The sequence below is a fragment of the Anastrepha ludens genome, chromosome 3 (genome assembly GCF_028408465.1).
Source record: "Anastrepha ludens isolate Willacy chromosome 3, idAnaLude1.1, whole genome shotgun sequence".
Classification (NCBI taxonomy): domain Eukaryota; kingdom Metazoa; phylum Arthropoda; class Insecta; order Diptera; family Tephritidae; genus Anastrepha; species Anastrepha ludens.
The window spans coordinates 21337165-21360058 of NC_071499.1; the positions used below are offsets into that span (position 1 = coordinate 21337165).

Below are 22894 nucleotides of genomic sequence, written 5' to 3' on the forward strand. Positions count from 1 at the left end.
TGCTCTTCTATTTATTTAATTTCTTGTGCATAACGGCAGGTGAGTGAATGCAAGAAAAACAGCTATGAGCAGGTTAAAAGAGCAAATGTAAACTGAATTCTTAATTCAACACTTTGTATGGGTTTAATATACCGTTGGGATCCAACAACTTCTTCACATCGCGCATCATTGCAATCGCTTCAGGTGATTTACTGTATTTCAAGTAGTTCTTCTTAAGAAAACCTATGCCATGTTCAGCACTTACGCTGCCTTTTAGCTCGTGGGTGTATCCATAGATGAACGGCTCGATTTTGCGATGAAGTTCGTCTGTATATTCGGTGCATGTAACCTGCAAATGTAAATTGGAGTCGCCTGAAAAAAAAAATATTGAAATAAAAAAAAAACAATTATATTAAAAATGTGAAAGCGTAAATATGAAATAAAATACTTGAAAAAAAATAAATAAAATATATATAAAAAATATGTAAAAATATATATAAAAAATATATAAAACTATATATAAAAAATTTGTAAAAAAATATATATATAAGAAATTTATAAAAAAATATATCAAAAATATATTAAAAAATATATAACAAATTTATAAAAAAATACAATATAAAAAATATAAAAAAACATTTAAAAAAATATGTAAAAAAATATATACAAATTTATAAAAAAATATAACAAAAATATATTAAAAAATTTATATAAAAAATATATCAAAACATATATATAATAGTTATATAACAAAATATATAAAAAATTTATAAATATATATATAAAAAACATATAAAAAAATATATAAAAAATATATAAAAAAAATATGTAAAAAAAATATATAAAAAAATATATAAAACATATATAAAAAAATTTATAAAAAAATATGTAAAAAATATATAAAAAAATAAAAAAAATATATAAAACAAAAATTTAAAAAACATATAATATACAAAAATATATAAACAAATATTTAAAAAATATATAAAACCAAAATATATAAAAAACATATAAAAAAATATATAAAACGAAAATAGGTATATAAAAAATATATAAAAAAAATTGTAAGAAAATATAAAAAAAAAAAAATAAATAAAAAAATATATAAAGAAATATTTAAAAACTATATAAAAAATATATATAAAAATATATAAAAAATATATAAAAAACATATAAAAAAATATTTAAAAAAATATATAAAACCAAAATATATAAAAAACATATAAAAAAAATTGTAAAAAAATATATAAAAAATATAAAAAAAAATATGTAAAAAAATATATAAAAAAATATAAAAAAAATATATAAAAAATATACAAAAAAAAATACGTAAAAAAATATATAAAAAAATATATAAGAAAATATTTAAAAAATATATAAAACCAAAATATATAAAAAACATATAAAACAAATTGTAAAAAAATATATAAAAAATAAAAAAAAAAATATGTAAAAAAATATATAAAAAAATATATAAAAAATATACAAAAAAAAAATATGTAAAAAAACATATAAAAAAATATTTAAAAAATATATAAAAAATATACAGGGTGGGCCATATAGCGTTTGCTTTTTGAACCACCTATTTTTTTGAGAATGGTAACACAAATGACATGTCAAATGTGTTCATAATTTACTTAAAGGTTTGACATTTACGAAATTTGTTGCTGAACAAAATTGGGAAATATTGAAAACCTATTTCCAAAGTTGTGAGCCCTCTTCTTCTTCTCTGATTTTCACATCGGTGTCTACGTCAGTCAGCAAAATTGTCGGATTTGGGGCTCAGAAATTCCACACGTTACTGTAAAGAAGCAAATGCATCCACAACGAGTCACTGTTCGGTGCGGTTTTTGGTCTGGCGGCATCATCGGGCCATTTTTTTTCGAAAATGTGCGAGGAGCCGCGGTTACAGTAAACATACAGTGACATACTCAACGAGTTGTTTCGAAAAATTGAAGAGGATGACATAAACGACATTTGGTTTCAACAGGACGGTGCAACTTGTCACACTGCCAAAGTTACACTCGAACTTTTGGCTACCGTTTTTGAAAACCGAATAATCAGCCGAAATTCCGATATCAATTGGCCGCATCGGAGCTGTGAAAAATCGAAGTTGCCATTCATGAAATTGGAGCCCAAACAATCGAAAATGTGCTTAAAAATTGGGTTGATCAAATGGCCTACTGTAAAGCCAGTCGTGGCAGTCATTTAAACGATACTATTTTTCATTCATAAATGACAATGTTCAATCTTCAAAATAAAAAAAAAAGTGTGAAAAAATATTGATTAGTTTTTTTTATAGCCGATTCAAAAAGCAAATTGTACATGGCCCACCCTATATAAAAAATATATAAAATATAAATAAAAATATATATGAAAACTATATAAAAAATAATAGGACTATGAATAAGTTCGTGCGGTTTTTTTTTTCGAAATTTGAAACTTTATTGACGTAAAATGGTTACAAATTTAATATTCAAAATATTGTCCATCGCTTACTACTACTTTTTCCCATCTTTCTGGCAATTCACGGATTCCCTTTGTGAAAAATTCGGTCGGTTTTGCCGCAATCCACGAATCGATCCATTTTTTGACTTCATCGTAATTACGGAAGTGCTGGTCAGCCAGGCCATGTTGCATCGATCGGAAGAGATAGTAATCGGATGGCGCAAGGTCTGGACTATACGGCGGGTGGGGTAGGACATCCCATTTGAGCGTTTCTAAGTATGTTTTGACCACTTGTGCAACATGTGGCCGAGCATTGTCATGTTGCAAAATAACTTTGTCGTGTCTATCGGCGTATTGCGGCCGTTTTTCTCGCAGTGCTCGGCTCAAACGCATCAATTGTCGTCGGTAGACATCCCCCGTAATCGTTTCATTCGGTTTCAGTAGCTCATAATACACAACACCCAGCTGGTCCCACCAGATACACAGCATAACCTTCAGGCCATGAATATTCTGCGCCGACGTCGATGTTGAAGCATGGCCAGGGTATCCATACGTTGCCCGACGTTTTGGATTGTCGTAATGGACCCACTTTTCATCGCCAGTCACAATTCGATGCAAAAAACCCTTTCTTTTGTGCCGTTGAAGCAGTTGTTCGCATGCCATAAAACGGCGTTCAACGTCTCTTGGCTTCAATTCATATGGCACCCAATGGCCTACCTTTCGGATCATTCCCATGGCTTTTAAACGTTTGGAAATGGTTGATTGATCAACTCCCAAAGTTTTTGCAAACTCTTCTTGCGTTTGAGCCGGATCTTGATCGAGCAATTCCTCCAATTCGGTATCCATGAACTTTGGCGGCGCACCCTCGCGTTCTTCGTCTTCCAAGCCAAAATCACCACTTTTAAAGCGTGCAAACCACTTCTGGCACGTTCGCTCAGATAGAGCATGCTCACCATAAACTTCCACCAAGATACGATGACTTTCGGCTGCTTTTTTCTTCATATTAAAATAATGAAGAAGAATTCCCCGCAAAAACACATTATTTGGCACGAAATTCGACATTTTCAAGTGTGGTAAAAATATTGTTGTTTACGCTTCAAATAAAAAACTTATACTGACGTTTGTGCCTTACGACAGTAGCTCTCCAATGAATGTTTGGAAATGTGGATCGATGGAATAATAATCAAGTTACGCCATCTGTTGTAAAACCGCACGAACTTATAAATAGACCATTATATTTATAAAAATATATAAAAAATATATAAAAAATATATAAAAATATTTACATATAAAAAATATAATAAACAAATGGGCTACCTAAATGCCCAAATCCTGTCACTCGCGTTGCTAGCGGTCCAACGCGCTCCCTCAACACGTCTACGATGCTATAGAAATCGCGCAGCGGTAACGAAAGATCGTAGTAAAAGCAATAGCCATCTTTTCCCAAAGCCATTGGCGCCAATTCGCGCAGCTTCCAAATTTCTTGCGTTTGACGTGCGCCCTTTGCTATAGTGCCATCAATGATTTCGCCCTTTTCCATACCAATTTCCACAAACTTATTTATTTTCTCCAAATCGTGTGTCACATTGCTGCCAGAAGTCTCGAGCAGCATATAAAATGGATAACCTGAAATAGGAGGACTGCGATAGGAAGGCAAAATGTGAAGAAAATTATAAAAAAGTGGCTAAGCTCTTATGACCTACTTCAACTGAAAGTGATCCAAATCAGCCTGTAAGGTTGGTGCATCAATCATTTCACAAGCGGACAGAATTTCGCCCAAATTACGTTTAGCGCTCTGGAAGGTCTTGAGCACTGCATCGAAATTGGGCAAACCTTAAAAATGTGTTGCATTAAGTGTAACGCTTTCGTGATTATAAAGAGCTTAAAATAGTAATTTGTTTTGTTTTTTTACCCAAAAATGCCAAATTCTGCGCTTGTGGTTGTGGCGCACACAGCAGCGAAACTTTGGTGACCACACCCAGCGTACCCTCGGCACCAATGAAGAGATGCTTCAAATGATAGCCGGTATTGTCTTTTTTGAAGTCTGACATCAAATCCAAAATTTCACCATTCGCTAACACCTAAATTTGGTACAGTTATCGATCAGTTATTAGAATCTAGCCGGTTTGCCGATTATGTCACACTCACCACTTCCAAACCCAGCACACTGCCATGTAGATTGCCATAACGCACCACGCGCAATCCACCTGCGTTGGTGGAAACATTACCGCCAATGTGACAGCTGGATTTGGCACCCAAATCCAGTGGCACTACTAAATCCAATTCACGCGCCTTATTATCCAAATTCTCCAAAATACAACCAGCCTCACAGGCAGTTATGCCAGTGATGTCATCGATATGTATGATTTTGTTCATGCGTGCCAGAGATAGCACAATTTCGTCGAAAACCGGCACTGAACTGCCTACCACACCAGTATTGCCACCTTGCGGGCAAACCGCCAATTTGCGCTCATTGCAATACTTTAAAATGCCAGCTACTTCCTGTGTGGAGGCGGGCTTTAACACCAATTTGCTGTTGCCTATGGTTGAAAAAGTGCGAATTTTAAAATAAAATAATGGCCTTTCACACGATCACATTTGGCCTACCCCGTACAGTGTTCCAAAAGTCCACATTATAGGCTTGCAAGTCTTCGCGCAAGGCGTTACGGTTGCCTACGATGGATTCAAAGAAAGCAATGTCCTTGTCTTCTAGTTCAGTGAATGGACTGCGTTTCACATTGTGACGCACCTGAAGAGAAAAAAGGAGAAGAATAAAGTATAAATAAAATCACTGTATTCTAATTTTTATTCTTAGTTGAGACCATATACCTACATACATATGTACATATAGTACATTAGGGTGCCTTATCAAAAATCTTTTCTCTAAAGGTCTTTCTGACTCCCTTATTACTGTTGTACATATATTTCAAGCTGAAATCTATGCCATAATAAAAGTAGCTGAACTGGCTCATGGACTCAACCCCTCTTAATACTCGGACAAACATTTACGTTGATAGCCAACCTGCCATTAAAGCAGTTATGGCTCCTTGGACTAACTCGGAATGTGTTCAACAATGCAGATCCAAAATAGGAGAACTCTGCAGGTCACTATTTACTGAATACCAGGACACAAAGAAATAGCAGGAAATGGGAGAGCCGATGATCTCGCTAAGGCAGGTATTTGCTTGCCAATATTGTGCTCGTCAGAAATATACCCAACACTCTTCTTTCTGAAAACGGAACTAAATGAGGAACTAGCGCTCGAAACGCAGTCGATATGGAAATACTCAATCTCATACAAAGCTGCCAAAATTATGCTAAAGACTTGGAATACGAAAATTGCCAATTTCATTTTATCACTCTTCAGAAAAACCTGGCAAATATTGGTTGGAGTACAGACGGGACGGGACATTGGGGTCTCTGAATGCTAGGGGTACTTTGAAACACCTACTTTGTCACTGTCCTGCTCTTTGTAGGACTCGCCGAATGTGCCTAGAATCAGCATATTTTTCATCCTTGTAGGATATTGTTGACAAAACGCTGAACGACTTGCTAAAACTCGCGAAGACGTGCATTAGGAATTACATAAAATAATAAAGGGTGGTTAAGTTTCAAGGGCCGGTGTTGATTTTGAATAAAATACAATTTTTTTAGAAAATTATTGTCATTTCTCTTTGCTATGATAATATTGGTATGGCTCAATTACGTATGGAACAAAATATCGGTCAAATGACCGCCGCAGCCTCGGCGGCACACCTCCATCCGATCGTCCAAATTTTCGATGACGCTGAGGCATAATTGAGGTTCTATGCCGTTAATGTGCCGAATTATCTCATCCCTTAGCTCTTGAATTGTTGCTGGCCTATCGACGTACATCGTTCTTTTCAAATAACCTCAAAGAAAGAAGTCCAACGGTGTCAAATTACATGATCTTGGCGGTCAATTGACATCGCCGCGACGTGGGATTATTCGGCCATCAAATTTTTCGCGCAAAAGAGCCATTGTTTCGTTAGCTGTGTGACAAGTGGCACCGTCCTGTTGAAACCACATATCGTCCACAGCCATATCTTCCAGCGAACACTATTCACAGTAACTGCCTAACCGGCCTCATTTTGGAAAAAATACGGCCCAATGATGCTGCCGGCCCATAAACCGCACCAAACAGTCACTCTTTGTGGGTGCATTGGTTTTTCGGCAATCATCCTGGGATCACCATTCGCCCAAATGCGGCAATTCTGCTTATTGACGAATCCACTGAGGTGAAAATGTGCCTCATCACTGAAGTTGATTTTCTTCGAAAATTGATAATTCACTGTTGTCATTTCCTGGCACCATTCTGACCATTGACGACGCTTGAAATGGTCCAGATGCTTTAGTTCTTGAGTCAATTGCACCTTGTAAGCGTGTTATTGCAAGTCCTTATGCATAATGTTCATCAACGATGAGCGTGAGAGGTGCAGTTGTTGGGCACGACGACGAGTTGAGGTGGACGGCTCTTCAACCACACTATAGCGAGCAGCAGCAATATTTTCTGCAGTACGAGCTGTACGAGCATGCACTGGTGTTTTCCATCTTCTACAGACCCGGTTTGCTCAAACTTTTGCACAATTTTTCCGATTGTACGCACATTTGGACGATTAAATTGACCGAAAAAATCACGAAATGCGTGATATGCATTTTGATTTGAACGCCCGTTTTCATAATAAGCCTGAATAACTTTAACGCGTTGCTTGATTGTGTATCTTTCCATGGTTCAAATTGAGTTAGTCTGAAATTGAAAAATGTCAAATGAAATGCAGAAAAAAACTTGACGTTTAGGTGTGGTTCACATTCAACATCGGCCCTTGAACTTTAACCACCCTTTATATAAGGAATTCACCAATTTTTTTTGGCGCGGCATCCACAAATTGCCTGAGAGATGGGGAAAATGTGTCGCTAGCGATGGCTATTATTTTGAATATTAAATTTGTAATCATTTTTTGTTAATAAACGTTTGAAATTGCAAAAAAAGTCTCTTTTCATAGGTATCTACCGTAATTTTTTGAAATTTCTACAGTTGCCTAACCTCTTAAGAAAACCGCTAGTCATCAAAGCAGAAATCGAATGGATCGAACAAAGAGATGCCTGAGAAATATGGTACACCCAGTTGATATGGTTTTCATGATTCTGAAAGAGCTGGCATTTTTATGATGTCTCCATGTTTTCCTTGAGATAATACGCCTCTTCTTTTCGCCAAGCGAGTGGAGAATAGATTAAGCAACTGGTATAAATAAACGTGGACTAGAGCTGCCTAAAATTACATTTGTTTGTAAAATAGTGAGTTACACCAGTTTTATGAGGTATCTCGCTAGCGGCGAATCTTGCTCGGTAACTTTATTTTTTTCGGTTTGTGAGCCGAGCAGAACGATAGCGAGCATGGAGGTGGCGAATAGAAAAAACTTAATGATGTTTTGCCTTTTAGAGTTGATTACTTTTTTTAATCCTTTTGGTACGGAGCCGTTCGACGGGCGAGCGGCGCTGAAGACGAGAGGTATGAGAGTGCGCAGTAAAGATAATAAATACGTTGAACATTATAGAAACTAAGGCTTTATTTAACACAAGAAAAAATGTTCATCAAATCAGAAACGGATTTCACTTCCACTTGACGAAGTAATGACGTGATCTTCCGTCTTGTTAAATTCAAAGTAATATTCGTCAGAACTGTCACAGTCTAACGTATCATCTCCAGATTGGTTAGCCATCGTGCGTAGGATAAAATATAAAATATATAAAAGGCCTGCTGGTTCCTCTGGCAGTGACCCTGAGAGACTAAACCGAAGAACTGAAATTCGTTTTGATTCCACCGTCGTCTCACATCGTAAGTTTACATAATAAGGAAGATAAGACTTCATCGCTAATGGCCCCTACTGAATAAAAAAAATACTTTTTTACTATACATATGCGTATCTTATCGCTCAGAACGACAGACGTCGCGAGCCTTGCTGCTACGAACTAATTTGGGCAGCTATGTGCCGACACGCGTCCGGAACGGTAAAACGGCTTGGGCGGCTATATGCCGAGACTCGCCCCCAAAGGGTTAATGCTAACTTTTTTCGAGAAAATTTTCAAGTTTTTCTACTTACTTGCGTTAATTCCGGAATTCCAGCGTTCGAATACGCTCTTCTTATTGCTTTTGCTATGCAAAATTGTAATTTTCCTATCCTTCCAAGAGTCATTGCTTGAGGCTAAAATATGAGATATAAATATACTTAGTCCTACCATAAGTTCTGTTATAAGTTAAGTCCGTTATAGATATGAAATTATAATATTTTTTTTTTATGAAGTTAGTTTTATTTAATCATGCAAGTATTAAAAAACAAAAAAAATTAATTAAATTAATTTTCATTCGAAATGGTCACTCCCAAATCTATTTGCTTCAAAGAAACATGCTCGCTAATTTTATTTTAATATCTATCTCAAATTTTTTATATAGTTTGTGTTAAAAAGATTCGTCACAAAACCCCATTTAACCACCTTATAAAAATTGCATTCATTTTATGTAAACTCGTATTTCTGCAAATCCCTCTGCTTGATTTTAATACATGGGTTGAAAAGTCCCTGGCCTAACACATCTACGAAAGCTCTGTTCAAAGTGAGTGCCGCGTTTTTTCACTGATTTGTTTCATCAAGACAACGCACCGTGTCACAAGTCAATCAAAACAATGGCAAAACTACATGAATTGAATTTCGAATTGCTCCCAAATAAACCGTATTCAACAGATTTGGCCCTCAGCGACTACAGGGTTGCCCATATTCGACGGTCCCGACAGATTTCGAAGACCCTTTGGGCCCATTCCAATCGACGAGGCTTGTCCGCAGGCAACAATCTTTGCGTCAATTGAATCTTATACGGGAATAAATGCAAATCAATGAGGATAATTCGTTGTAAAGTGGTCCGAACAATGCCCAACTGCTGAGAACGGCGGTTTTGGGATGTCCTTGGCGACGCCTTGGTCGGTTTTGATTTGGCCTCTTTGGATTAGAAAGAGCATCACCAGTCGAAAACCTTTCGTACAAACGTTTAATGGGGTTCTTAGAAGGCGCACTTTTCACATTATTTAATTTTTTATATGCACGTTGAATTTTCACAATTGACTTCTTTTGTTGAATGCAAATTTCAACAATTTGGGAGCGCTTGCGTGGCGTGTACTGTTCCATGGAAAAAATCTGCTTGGACTGACGCTTCCAACGCGGTATGTCATTAAGCGATCTGCTGTCTCTGTCAAAAGATACAGGGTTGCCAGATGGGTCCGTCAAATATTGGCAACCTTGTTCTGGCTGTTTGCAGATCTAAAAAGAAATGGTCGCCAGTGGGAGATTTCACTTGAATGTAGATGTTATCGTTGAAGCCTATTTAATCGGCCCTACATAATCGGCGTTTGAGCAAATAATAATAAATTTGGTGGGTGCGCCTCAACTACTGAGGACTTGCTACAATATAACTAACGGTATATTTCCAGATTTTAAAAATAAACCAAATACAACCAATCAAATATTTTGTGGGGTGACTCACAGGCCAGTGTGTCTTCTGAAGGTTAGAGTACCTACGCGTTTTGGTTACTCAAATTCTATGCATTTCTGCATTTAAGAAAATTAAATAAAAAAAAATCAATTTTTTTTTTAAATTCTAATTGATATACAACCCCTTAACTGAGTGCGTTTTTTTTAAGTTTTATTAATCAACTACATAAATAAAATGTATTAAATTTGTTTTTTATATGCGCACATTTATTTTACCTCGGGTGCGACGAACCCACTTCATTGACGCCAATTTAAATATTCTGGTATGGTTTAAATATTTACTATTTTTTTTATTTAAAAAGCAATGGGCTCAATATTTTCAACAGAAGTAGGGAGATGAATATTCATTCAACCTGAAGTGCGGCTTTTTTTTGTGCGTTAGTGTACCTACGAGACATTAAACTGCATCACAAGCGAATCACCGCTGCTGCATACATGAATACGTACATATGTATGTATTTATGCAAGTGAATGTTTATATATATCTAAAAATGGTGGAAAAAATGAAAGACGCACGCCAGCTGAAAACGGCTGTCATTGTTTTGAGCGCGCCATACTTGCACTCATATTTGCCGGCCAGTTTCAATTCCAGGCCCTTAGCCAAGCTACACACTTATGTATGTATGTATGCATGCTCACCAGATGCTTTGCCGTCGGCAAATCGCACTTCTTTCAGCGAGGGCTGACAACGAATGCGTGCGAAGCGAATATTTTGAAGTAATTAAAATAAATACAATATAACTATTTTGAAATAAAAAGAAAGAAATATTGTAAAAAAAATAATTAAATTGTTAAAATTACATAAAAAAATTTAAAATAGAAAAAAATACAATTTAAAATTTATAGCAGCTGTGCTCAGTGGATGATTCAATTATAATATTAATTCCAGCCTGAAAATTCAGCATTAATGGTAATAAGAGTATTTACTAAACTTGTATTTTAATAAAATCTTTATTTAAAAGATATATTTTATTTCATTTCTAAAATGAAAAAAAAAAAAATACAAAAAAAAGGGGATGATTAAATTATCAATTTCAGCGTCAAAATTCAGCATAAGAGAATTTACAAAATTTTTTTTTACTAAAATCTTTATTAAAGTACCTTTCTGGTCCAGAATTTCGAAAAAATCGATTTTTTTTTCATGTTATGATAGTTTATACTTTCAAAAATATACTTGCAAATGTTTATATTGAAATTGCAGTTGCTGTTTAGACGTTGTAGTTTAGACGTTACAGTCCTTGAAAACGAGACGGATTTGGAGTATGACGCCCAGGTATAAGCGCGTTAACCGTGTTTTTCTCGAAACTATTTTTTCGAGTTGGCGTTGGTAATTTCTCAAAAAGTTTTTGTTTCCAAGTCAGATCCATTTAGTGAGGTCCAAGTATAGCAGCAAATCCTTTATCTTGATGTCTGAGATCTCCTTAATTTGCTGTAGGAAAGGCTTGCCGAAGGATCGGAGTCGTGCCCTGGCTAGTCCCGGACATTTTCTCAAAAGTAAAACCGATTGATTTGAATTTTTAATATTTTATTGAGTAGACTTGAGGCTCTCGCGGGTAGCAGAATTATAATTTTGTAATCAATTTTTCTATTTTTTTAGGAGCGAGAACGCGAAAAAAATTCTTTTTTTTCCAATAGACAGATAAAATATCCACAATTTTTTTTTTTTTTAATCTGCTACCCACTATAGCGACATATCTCCTAATGAATAATCGACCGCATTTTTGTTTTTTTCAGACGTACCTAAGCAGCCCAATCAGCTACGCTAGTGGCATGTGTTACGTCAGGGGATGCAATTTTTTTATTAGTGTCATTGAAAAAAAATATTTTTTTTTTGTAAATAAAGAATTGATCTAATGAATAAAAACGATTTTCAATTGGTATCGATTGTTTTTCGTCAATTTTCAATGCCTTCAATTTTCACGTCTCTAGACCAGAAAGGTGCCTTAAAAGATATATTTTATCTATTTCATTCTTAAATTTCAAATAAAAAAAAATGGGGATTATTCAATTATCAATTTCAGCCTCAAATTCAGCATAAGAGAATTTACTAATTTTTTTTACTAAAACATATATTTAAAAAATATTAACGTTCATATTAAAAAAGGAAAGCCCTTTCAGTCTTTCTTACTCTGCCATATTTTTGGAAATTATATTTTTGTAAAGCTCCATTTTAAGTTAATTTTAAAATTACAGCCTTTTATCTGGTGTTATTTTTTTCCTTTTTGTAGAAGATTTTGCCCGTTTCGATTGTTTAGTTGCCAGGGCAGCAACAAGTTTTGGTTTTTCTCAAAGGCCCTCACTCTCTTATCGGCTAAATTTTTTTGGTATTATCCGCCGGCATTTTTCGCCGATTTTCACGTTGGATATGGAAAACTTATTAATATATTATTAAAATCTTATATTAATAAACTGTAATGTTCCACAAAGAAGTCTTCGCAATGTTTACCCTTTTTATGAGGAAAACATTGAGACTACATATACCTTCTGCTCAAATATGAACGAGACGTTATCAATAAAACGGTCCGCGGATGACATATGGCAAAAATAATTTTTTTATTTTTTGGTAGGACTGTTATAAGCTTACATGGTTTAGCGTGATATGTCACATAGTTTGTTTTCTGTGCTACTGTAAACAAGTCAACCTCGAGTGTGTTCTTCGAATTCTCTTTTATGACTTCAATTGTCTCAAAATGTTTTCCACGGAGCGGCAACTTGAGCTTGGGAAACAGGAAAAAGTCACATGGAGCCATATCAGGCGAATACGGTGCTTGCGGAACGATATTAACATTATTTTTGTTCAAATAATCGTTATGCAAGAACCATCACTTGTTGTCCCACAATTCCTTCCTTTTAAGACGAATGTTCTCGCGCAAACGCTTTAAAACGTCTAAATAATATTCAGCGTTAACCGATCGACCTTGCGGAAGGAACTCCGAGTGCACCACACCTTCGGAATCGAAAAAAACAGTCAGCATAACCTTAATTTTTGAGCGACTTTGGCGTGGTTTTTTAGGTTGATATACGGCCCTCTTTGACCGATTTGTACCACTGGAAAACACGTGCACGCGATAGAGCAGAGTCCCCATAGGTTGTCTGCAACATTTTTAAGGCGTCTGAAGCCGAAATTTTGTTGGAATAACAAAATTTCAAACAAATTCTTTGTTCAACTTGAATTTCCATCGTTAAATTCGAAGAACACACTCGAGCTTGACTTGTTTACAGTAGCACAGAAAACAAACTATGCGACATATCACGCTGAAATTTGCCATGTAAGCTTATAACAGTCCTACCAAAAAACAAAAAATTTATTTTTGCCAGATGTCATCCGCGGACCGTTTTATTGATAACGTCTCGTTCATATTTCAGCAGAAGGTAGACATTAAGACTTATAAGCAAACATTACTTGCAAATGAACCCATTCCTCGCGCACTTAGAGACTATAATTCATTGTCCAATTCCAGTATGCTTGATTCCTTTATCTAGATTTGTAAAAATTTTGAATTCAGTTACTTAATATTGTACTTATATTGGTTGCTTATATTTTAGTTGCCAAATGTGGCTTGATTTTCTATGCATTTTTGTCTGGTCTGTAAAGTAATTTGTACTGTAGATTATTACAAAAAAAAACAAAAAAAAAAAAAAAAATTAAAAAAATAATTTTGGGAAATTGTAAGTTTTCGTCTGCATTTTCAGATTCCGCCAACATTACTTTGACTTGGTTTTATAGGTTCTGCGGTCTTTTTTAAACGACGTACATAAGCAAATACGAAAGGCTGTGTTTAGTTATAAATATCCCAAACTATTACTAGAAAATATAAATGCAAAAACGCTAAAACAATGGAACAATATCAAGACACACACAGCACAAACTGAAGGCGGAGCTCAGCCACAAATCTAGGAAAGAATAAAAATGGGAAATACAAAAACGAAGCGTACAACCGAATTGGTCGAAGCAACAATTTTCATTGAAGTGTTGAGTCAGCACATATAATGTGGCGCAAAATTAATTATCCAATTCTTTTTTCGAATAATTTTTTTACTAAATGAAAAAAAAAAAAAAAGATTTTGAGTGTTGGAAATCTTTATGTTGACCTTTATTGAAATTAATTTTCTCGAGTAGCGGTGGAGAGTCAAGCGCCCCACTTATCAAATCGAAAACGAAATTGAGGGCGAGAATAGTCCTTCTATCGTAATATCCAGTGTTTGTTTAGATTAATGAACAAGCGACGACTTTTATAATATGGAATTGGATCAGTGAAATCCGAAGAACGCAAAGCAGAACGCACAAAGGCTTTCTGGACACGTTCAAGCTTATTAATATGACAAGCATAAGATGGTCTCCAAAGAAGGAGTCTCAGCTTCGAATGCACCAGAAAGGTATACTCGTATAACTGCTTTAGAGTATATGGATCAACAAAGTCCGCACTAAAACATCGAATAAAAGCAAGTACAAAATGTGGACTTTGCAATGGAGTAATTTAAAAGATTTCGAAAAGAGAATTTAGAGTCAAATATTATTATTATTTATTAAAACATAGCATAAAATACAATGCTTAATGTCTAAAAATAGGGTACAAGCAGCTTAGGCCATCGACTCTGGTCAAATACTAAATTATATTCAAATAAAAACGTTTTTTGTGGGAAGCCTTTCCCATTTATTTCTTTTCTTTTTACTTTTCCGTTAATTTGATTATTTTTTCTTAATTATAAATATCTTTTGCTTAAATATCTGCACACAGTATGACAAACATACTTATTAACATGTCACGCATGCATATAAAAGCAAAAAAAACAAAGATAATCTCGAGGCTCATAAACCATTTGGCAACTTTCCAACTCTTTTGAATTCAGGTTGCATTATAAAACCAATAAACGTACTAATCTAGTTTTATCTACTAGCAGGTGCTAAACATGCGCATGCATGCCGGAATTAACATGGACAACTTAATATGTACAGTGACTAACAAAAGTGTTCATGAAAATTCACATTTTCACACTCCTCCCCTTTTTTTTTGTTTTGGAACAGTAGTAGTAATAATAACAGGTGGCGCAAAATTAATCAATTATGGAAAGATTTATAATATTTGCAAATATCGTCCTACGTCATATTTGACACTTGTGAGCTAGACAGCTGCAGCATACAAACAGACAAGCAATGGAGCACGTAAGGGTCAAAATAAAGATTTCCGTCATTCAAAATAATTTTATTTTTTAGTAAAAAGTTGAATGGTTAATTTTGTGCCACCCTTTACAAAGATCCCAAAAACAAAACAAAAAAATTTTTATTTGTAGGTATATGTAAAAATAATTTATTTATTTTTGTATGCTAAATAAAATTATTTATTATCAACTTTGCATCTGGTGGGTGGCTCTTTGCCGACGTTTAAGTGAATAGTTTAGAAAGTGATTTGAATTTCTTATTTCTAAGCTTTACTAAAAGTTAATTTACCGTTTCATTAAGAATTTGTATTCTTTTCGGCATACTTGACATTAAATTTTCAAACATATAAGACTATAGCAAAGCGTTAACAGTCGTCTAAGGTAGGTAGGTGAAATGATTTGAGTGCCAGTCTCCTTAAGTCCTCTAATAGGCAGATATCTACAGCCAGCCAGAGCTGTTCATATAATGGAAAGGGTTGATGGGATTTAGGTTGGCGCAGGTTTTAGTGAAAAATTTTCTAGTTATAATCTCCTTGATAAAAAAGCTTCTCATAAAATCATTTGCCATTCGGAGTTGGCTTAAAACTGTAGATCCCTCATTTGTGGAACGTGCTCCACAAAGAGGAGGAGGAGCTCGGCCAAACACCTAACAGAGGTGTTGATTATTGTTGAAGTGGTTGGGTACTTCTACTGAAATAATCTTAATTAGCGACTAGCGCCGTTTTATTACCACTGATCTCGTGTGATGTCTGGTTTTTTTTTTTTTGTATGAGTCAGACCCATTTCGTGAGTTCCAGATATAACAGTAAATTTTTTATCTCTATGTCTGAGATTTCATTAATTTGCTGTAGGAAAGGTTTACGGTTAGAGCGAAGTCTTGTTCTGGCTAAACCTGGACATTCGCATAAATAGTGGAACAAATTTTCTTTCACCCCCATCCGCCTGACAGCTTCTGCAGATGGGATTGAAAGGAAGTTTGAGTCTGGCTGCATGATCCCCTACCTTCCAGTAACCTGTAAGGGTTGCAGTAATATGCGAGGCGTTTGGTCAGGAGCATCCTAACAGGTAATTCGTCCACTGAATGTTGTACGACGGCCATATCTTTCTTGCTGTACTACAGTGCATGTACTTCAAAAGAAGGTGGAGTTCTTTCGTCTGAAGCATAGTAATGTGACGCAATGGATGTTTTTATTGTATTGCATGGGGTAGCAGCTATCACCGCCCCTGTTATGCCTAGTGCCGGACCCTTTTTTTGCTAGCTCGTCTGCTATCTCATTACCCTCTATTTTTCTGTGTCCGGGAACCCATATCAGAGTAATTTGAAGACAATGACCAAGCAAGTCTAGTTCCTTTCTACACAGTAAAACTAGCTTGGATGAAATGGAATTGGAATCTAAGGCCCAGAAAGCTACTTGACTGTCTGAAAAGATAACTACTCTTGATCAATTTATTTGTAGTGTTTCAGTGATATGCATGGTTCCCTGAATAGATGTGTATTCGCGAGTTATTTATTTTTTTATTTATTTAATTTAATTTTTTTTTGGAAATATATCTCAAATTCTCAATTGGTTTCAGATCCAAGGTTTAGGTAGGCAAACTTTTGCAGAAAAAACTTACTTTTACAAGTTTGGGAGGCATGTCAATATAAAAGTAATGTCTTTCGCAATGCCAGAAATTTTACGCAGAATTCCTCATTAATTCTTTGTAAACATCTCCAGATCAGCGAATATTTTGGTTGTATTCTCGCCTAACTGGTACTGAGTATTAATTTTATATACTTTTCACCGTTGCTCTACGTCCTAAATCAATATGTTCCGCTTCTTAACTCATTTGAGACGTTGTCAGCAAAACCCCACCAATTCAATTTTGGCTTATTTTAAGTATTTTGAGCGTCTACGTACTTCTTGGCTCGATTATTTTATTTACCTTAAGATTATTTTATGCTTTTTTATGGCCTTCCATAGAAGGTAATAAACTTCTTCGAACTATCCCTGCTAACGCTTCAACTTCAACGTCAACTGCAACTTCTATGGATGACATATTTTCAAAAACTGCCTGAAATCTCACATTTTCGACCCATTGAAATGTAATGAGCATTTTCTTGGAACAAATTTCTCTGTAGTATTGAGCTGTAACATAACTTTTTTTCCTTCGTCGATTTCTTATTTTCTTCTACCAAGTAAATTATTTGAAATGCCACAAAACTACACTTTTTCGATACTAATTATTTTTGCGCTCACTATCGCAATCAAACTGCAATTAACACTTTAGCTCCGAAAATTTTCACTAAACTTTCCGCTTACCGAAGTAATGGGCCCTCCCAAAGTAATGCAGAAAGTAGTCTCCCCAGTCTTCCCAAAAAAAATATAGTTCATACTTACAGCAAGGATCATACGCAACAAAGTTTCAGGACTCTGTATAAAATTTTTAATACTTCGGCAAATTTTCTTCAATAAATCAAAATTTTTATTCGGAATTTTTCCAAAAATTTTGGGTATTCAGTTTTATAGGTAATTGAAGCGTTGATTTTTGACAATTTTTTCTGCTCACAGTGTGAGCTGTTTTCTACAAATAAAGCGAAGTTTCGAGCTTTGTATAAAATTCGACAAATTTTATTCGAAATTCCAAACTTATTACTAACAATTTTTAAAAAAATTTCGGGTATGCAGTTTAATCGATGATTTAAGTGGTTTAAAAATCCTCGTTGATTTTTGACAATTTTTTCTGCTGGCGGTAATGCATGTTTTCTTCCATGTACCAAAAATTTGGAGTAGGCTTCAAATGGAGAAAAGGCACAAGACCGCGTACATCAGTGTGATTTTGGACCTACTTGAAACTTGCACCTGATTATACAAAAATTTAGTGATCTATAAAACTGCATGCCTGACGTTTTTCTGAAACTCTGAGTTGAAAGTTTGAAAATTTGCCGATTTCTTACAAATTTTTTACAAAGAATGTTTCAAACTGTTGTTGTTGTATGAACTATTGTATATTTTTATAAAATATAACTGAAATTATAAAATAAATAAATAAATAGTGAAAACTTATCAATATATGGTGTACTCGTACACTTTATTTTGACGCTGACTGTACATATCTTCATTTAAATAATGCAAATAATTTTCAATTTGTGACCTTAGCAAATAAAAAATTTGTTGCCTTTCCAAACTAGTTTTCTAGTTTTTATGAACCATTTACTGAGCTACTGTAGCCACTGATTGAGCGCTAGAGTACCGTACAAGCTCCCTCTCTCTCTCTCTCTCTCTTCTTGGCTGAACAAAATTATATTAGCTTGTGCTGCATACACTCTAACAGTACATGTGTGTGTGTGTGTCAATTGTTTACGTTGGAGATAAATGTTGTTATTGGAGATAAATGTTGCCAATGGGTGCAAATTGAATGACGATTATCAGATTTGTTTATTCGCCTTTCCTTTGTGATATCACGGGAGGTATTTGTATATTCATATCAAATCAAAATTTTATCCATTTTGAATGCCAATTGCATGTGATACAGGGTAACCTGTCGGAGCTAGAAACGCAAGGGATCAGTTTTTTTTCCTTCTTTTGCCTTAGATAGATTTCTGGTCAGGTTAATTCTAAACTGGATTTCTTTTTTAATATTTTCAATGTTCGCATATTAAATTTCAGCTGAAGAAGCGACGTTGGGCAAACTGGTACTTGGTTCATAATTATTTTATTACAAAGCGCAGCGCAGACAATTTACGCTTCTTCTTTCGTCCGTAATAGTTTTTCAGCTTTTGTTTGCGTTTCTGACTAAAAATTTTAATCTTCGACAAAGTGTCAAAAACCAAAAAAAAAAATCCTGATAAAATTAAGCAAATAAACCCATTTGGGATTCTACTATCTTTTGTGGGCACCGACGTTTGGCATTGTTTTGGTTGAGGCTCAAAACTGCCTGTCCTGTGTGTGTATGACCTGTTTTATAAGGCATGGAAAAGCGTGAGAGAAAACTAAAAATCGATCAAATATTTCTGCAAAGACTCAAATTTCGCACTGCTGATAATCGTGTAGTCGATTATACTTGATTTTATAGCTTTCACTTTAAAATTGCATTTTTTATCAATGCTTTTTTTTAAATTTACAATAAATATGAAATAATTAATTCATTTACGCTACTTCTTTTAATCAGCTACTTGTCATGCACAACGGGCGTCCGCAAAACTTGTGAATTTATAACTAATTTACTATCACCCGCACAGTAAGAGATTAAAACAAAAATGAAACGCTTGTCGTCGTCAGCTGAGCGATTTTATTCAAATTTCACGTCAATGATAAGGCTGATTGTCAAAGCGCTCACGTAGATAAGTGGGAGAGGAATGTTTTTGAAACATTTACTGTTACTCCTGAAATTGATCGCGCTTATTTGGAAATATGTATATGTGGCAATTTATACAAAAATATATTTTTTTCCTTTTTCATTGCCAATTACAAGAAAAAAATATAACTTTGTTGTTATAATGGTTATTTATAAGTACGTAACGGAATTAAAGCAATGCGCATGAAACGCGAAATGATAAAAAAAGTTTTTTCTAGTAGCAATCGCCACTCGGCCATGAAAAAAATCCTCAAAAAACTATTATCTCCCTTTAAGGGCGGCTTAAAACTGTGGGTCCCTCCATTTGAGGAAAAGCATTAAGGCGCTCGTCTAAGCTAGGAGGAGGAGACCGGTCAAATACCCAAGCGGGCCAATTATTATATCGGGTGTCCTTTTAAGAACTTGAGAACTTAAAAGGATAAAAAAACAGACTTTTTGTTGGAATGAATTTGTATTTTTTATTATAATCTGGTAGATAATTCCATGACATTTATTTCTTGAATATGATATCCGGCATGTGTCCGCCGTAGCTATGAGTTACCATCATTTTGACTACTTTTTCTAATAAATTTGGCCACATGGAACTTACGTCCTTAAACTTTGAAAACAGATTTATTTTTTTCAAAGTACATTTCCAAAATGCAATTTTCAATACTTCGGAAATGTAATTTTCAATTTCGAAAATGTAATTTTCAATTTCGAAAATGTAATTTTCAGTTTCGAAAATTTAATTTTCAATAATTCGAAAATGTAATTCCCAATTTCGAAAATGCAATTTTCAATTTCGGAAATGTAATTTTCAATTTCGGAAGTGTAATTTTCAATAATTCGAAAATGGAATTTTCAATAATTCGAAAATGGAATTTTCAATAATTCGAAAATGGAATTTTCAATAATTCGAAAATAGAATTTTCAATAGTTCGAAAATGTAATTTTCAGTTTCGAAAATGTAATTTTCAATTTCGGAAATGTAATTTTGAAATTTCGAAATTGTAATTATCAATAGTTCGAAAATGTAATTTTCAATTTCGAAAATGCAATTTTCAATACTTCGGAAATGTAATTTTCAATTTCGAAAATGTAATTTTCAATTTCGAAAATGTAATTTTCAGTTTCGAAAATTTAATTTTCAATAATTCGAAAATGTAATTCCCAATTTCGAAAATGCAATTTTCAATTTCGAAAATGTAATTTTCAGTTTCGAAAATTTAATTTTCAATAATTCGAAAATGTAATTCCCAATTTCGAAAATGCAATTTTCAATTTCGGAAATGTAATTTTCAATTTCGGAAGTGTAATTTTCAATAACTCGAAAATGGAATTTTCAATAATTCGAAAATGGAATTTTCAATAATTCGAAAATAGAATTTTCAATAGTTCGAAAATGTAATTTTCAGTTTCGAAAATGTAATTTTCAATAATTCGAAAATGCAATTTTCAATTTCGAAATTGGTGTGAGGTTTGATATCAAAGAAAAATTTTTTTCATTCCAAAATTTCGTTTATTAAATAACGGTTGTGACACGAAAAGTTATTGAAATTGAATAAAAACCACAAAAACCAGGACGAATATAAAAACACAGTTGATTTCCTTGCGTCCAACCATATATGAAACGCATAACTCAAGTTATCATTTAACCCACCGTTGGGTACCCGGGTATGGCCAGATTGGCTTTTTCAACTTTGGACGTGAATTTAATGTATTTCTATTATAGCTAACGACTTGAGCTTCCAGGTAGCATCCTAAAATTTAATTTTTATCGACTTATGGATATAAAAAGCAACCTCAAAGAAGACAAAAGGAAAGGCCCGACCTGGATGCCCAACCGAAGGTTTTAAAAAAGGTGTCCAACTAAGGGTTAACTGATCAAAAGCCTTTGAAACACATCCCCAGTCTCTCGATATCAGCGTCATTAAAAAAATGCATAGAAAATAATTTGAAAAATCGTACCATAAGAAGAAAACAGACGCCTTGGACTACAAAAATTTAATGATAAGCTATGAAAAATAATACAAGGCGACCGGTAATTTAAATTTTTATCTATTATTTCTCTTTTCATTTTATCTACTATTCACAACTAAGGCATTTTATTCTTTTTAATACCTATAATCTCAAATCATAAAACAAAATCATGAAAAAAAAAATTTTACTGGGAAAAGAAATATATTTTATTGTCAAAAATTTTTGTTTATTTATATTTATTGCAAAAAAAAATTACTCATATTTTAATCACATCATAACGAAAAATAAAAAATTACTTAAAAAAAAAATTTACTGCAGTAATGTTTTACTGGAAAAAACAACTTTTTATTTATTGTATATTTTGCTGTAAAATTTTTTTTTTTTAGTTTTCTCTCCAGTATGTCGGATTTTTTTTGCGTATTTGTTTTTTTTGTGTACATGAAAGTATAAATAAAAAATAATGTTTCACTGTAAAAAAAAGTATATATTTTACTGTAATTGTTTTTTTTTATTTTACTGTAGAAAATTTTGTTTTTATTTTTATTTTACTGTAACAAAATGTTTTTTATTTTAATTTTACTCACCTCATAAGACAAAATCGTAAAAAAAATACAAATTTTACTGTAAAGAAAAAAAATAATTTAGTGTGAAAAAAATTCACTGTAAAATTTTTTTTTTATTTTTATTTTACTGTAGAAAATTTTGTTTTTATTTCTAACAAAATGTTTTTTTCAACAAACTCGTAAAAAAATAAAAAAATTCACTCTAACACAAGCAAAAAAAAACATTGTTTACTATAAAAAAATATTATAAAAAAATATTTTACTGTAAAAAACCAAATTATTTTTATTTGACTGTAGAAAATTTTGTTCTTATTTAGATTTTACTGGGACAAAATCGTAAAAAAATAATGTTTTGCAGTAAAAAAAATATGTTTTACTGTAAAAAAAATTTCTTTTATTTATATTTTTCTGTAAACATTTTTTTTTAGTTTTCCCTCCGGTGTGTCGGCTTTTTTTTGCGGATTTTTTTTTTTTTTTTGTTTACATGAAAGTACATATATAATTTTGTACAAACGTTAATTATAATTTGTTTAATTTATTGGAATTTTTATCCTCATCATAAAACAAGAATGTAAAACAGATAATGTTTTACGGTAAAACAAATATTTTGCTGAATATTTATTTTATTAGTTTATGTTTTTATTTATATTTCACTGTAAAACAAATGTTTTATTTATATTTTACTCACCTCATAAGACCAAATCGTAAAAACAAAAATTTATTGCAAACAAAAATAAGTTATTTAATGTAAAAAAACTATTTTACTGTAAAAATTTTTTCTTTTATTTTTATTTTACTGTAGAAAACAAATATTTTTTTTTATTTTACTGTAGAAAAATTTTTTAAATGAATATTTCACTGGGACACAGTCGTAAAAAAAATAA

At 33.3% G+C, this 22894-nt stretch overlaps 1 protein-coding gene across 1 annotated transcript; it reads right to left on the reverse strand.

The window, feature by feature from the left end:
* Positions 1-11: 11 nt before the first annotated feature.
* LOC128857129 (D-2-hydroxyglutarate dehydrogenase, mitochondrial-like) lies at positions 12-19383 on the reverse strand. The gene is made up of 8 exons (XM_054092706.1): positions 19287-19383; positions 8550-8651; positions 5035-5176; positions 4576-4967; positions 4340-4508; positions 4131-4260; positions 3745-4067; positions 12-351 (listed from the first exon to the last, which is right to left on the reverse strand). Exons 2-8 carry the CDS (start codon positions 8640-8642, stop codon positions 101-103), a joined length of 1500 nt encoding a protein of 499 aa, XP_053948681.1. The 5' UTR covers positions 8643-8651; positions 19287-19383; the 3' UTR covers positions 12-100.
* Between the last annotated feature and the right edge of the window lie 3511 nt (positions 19384-22894).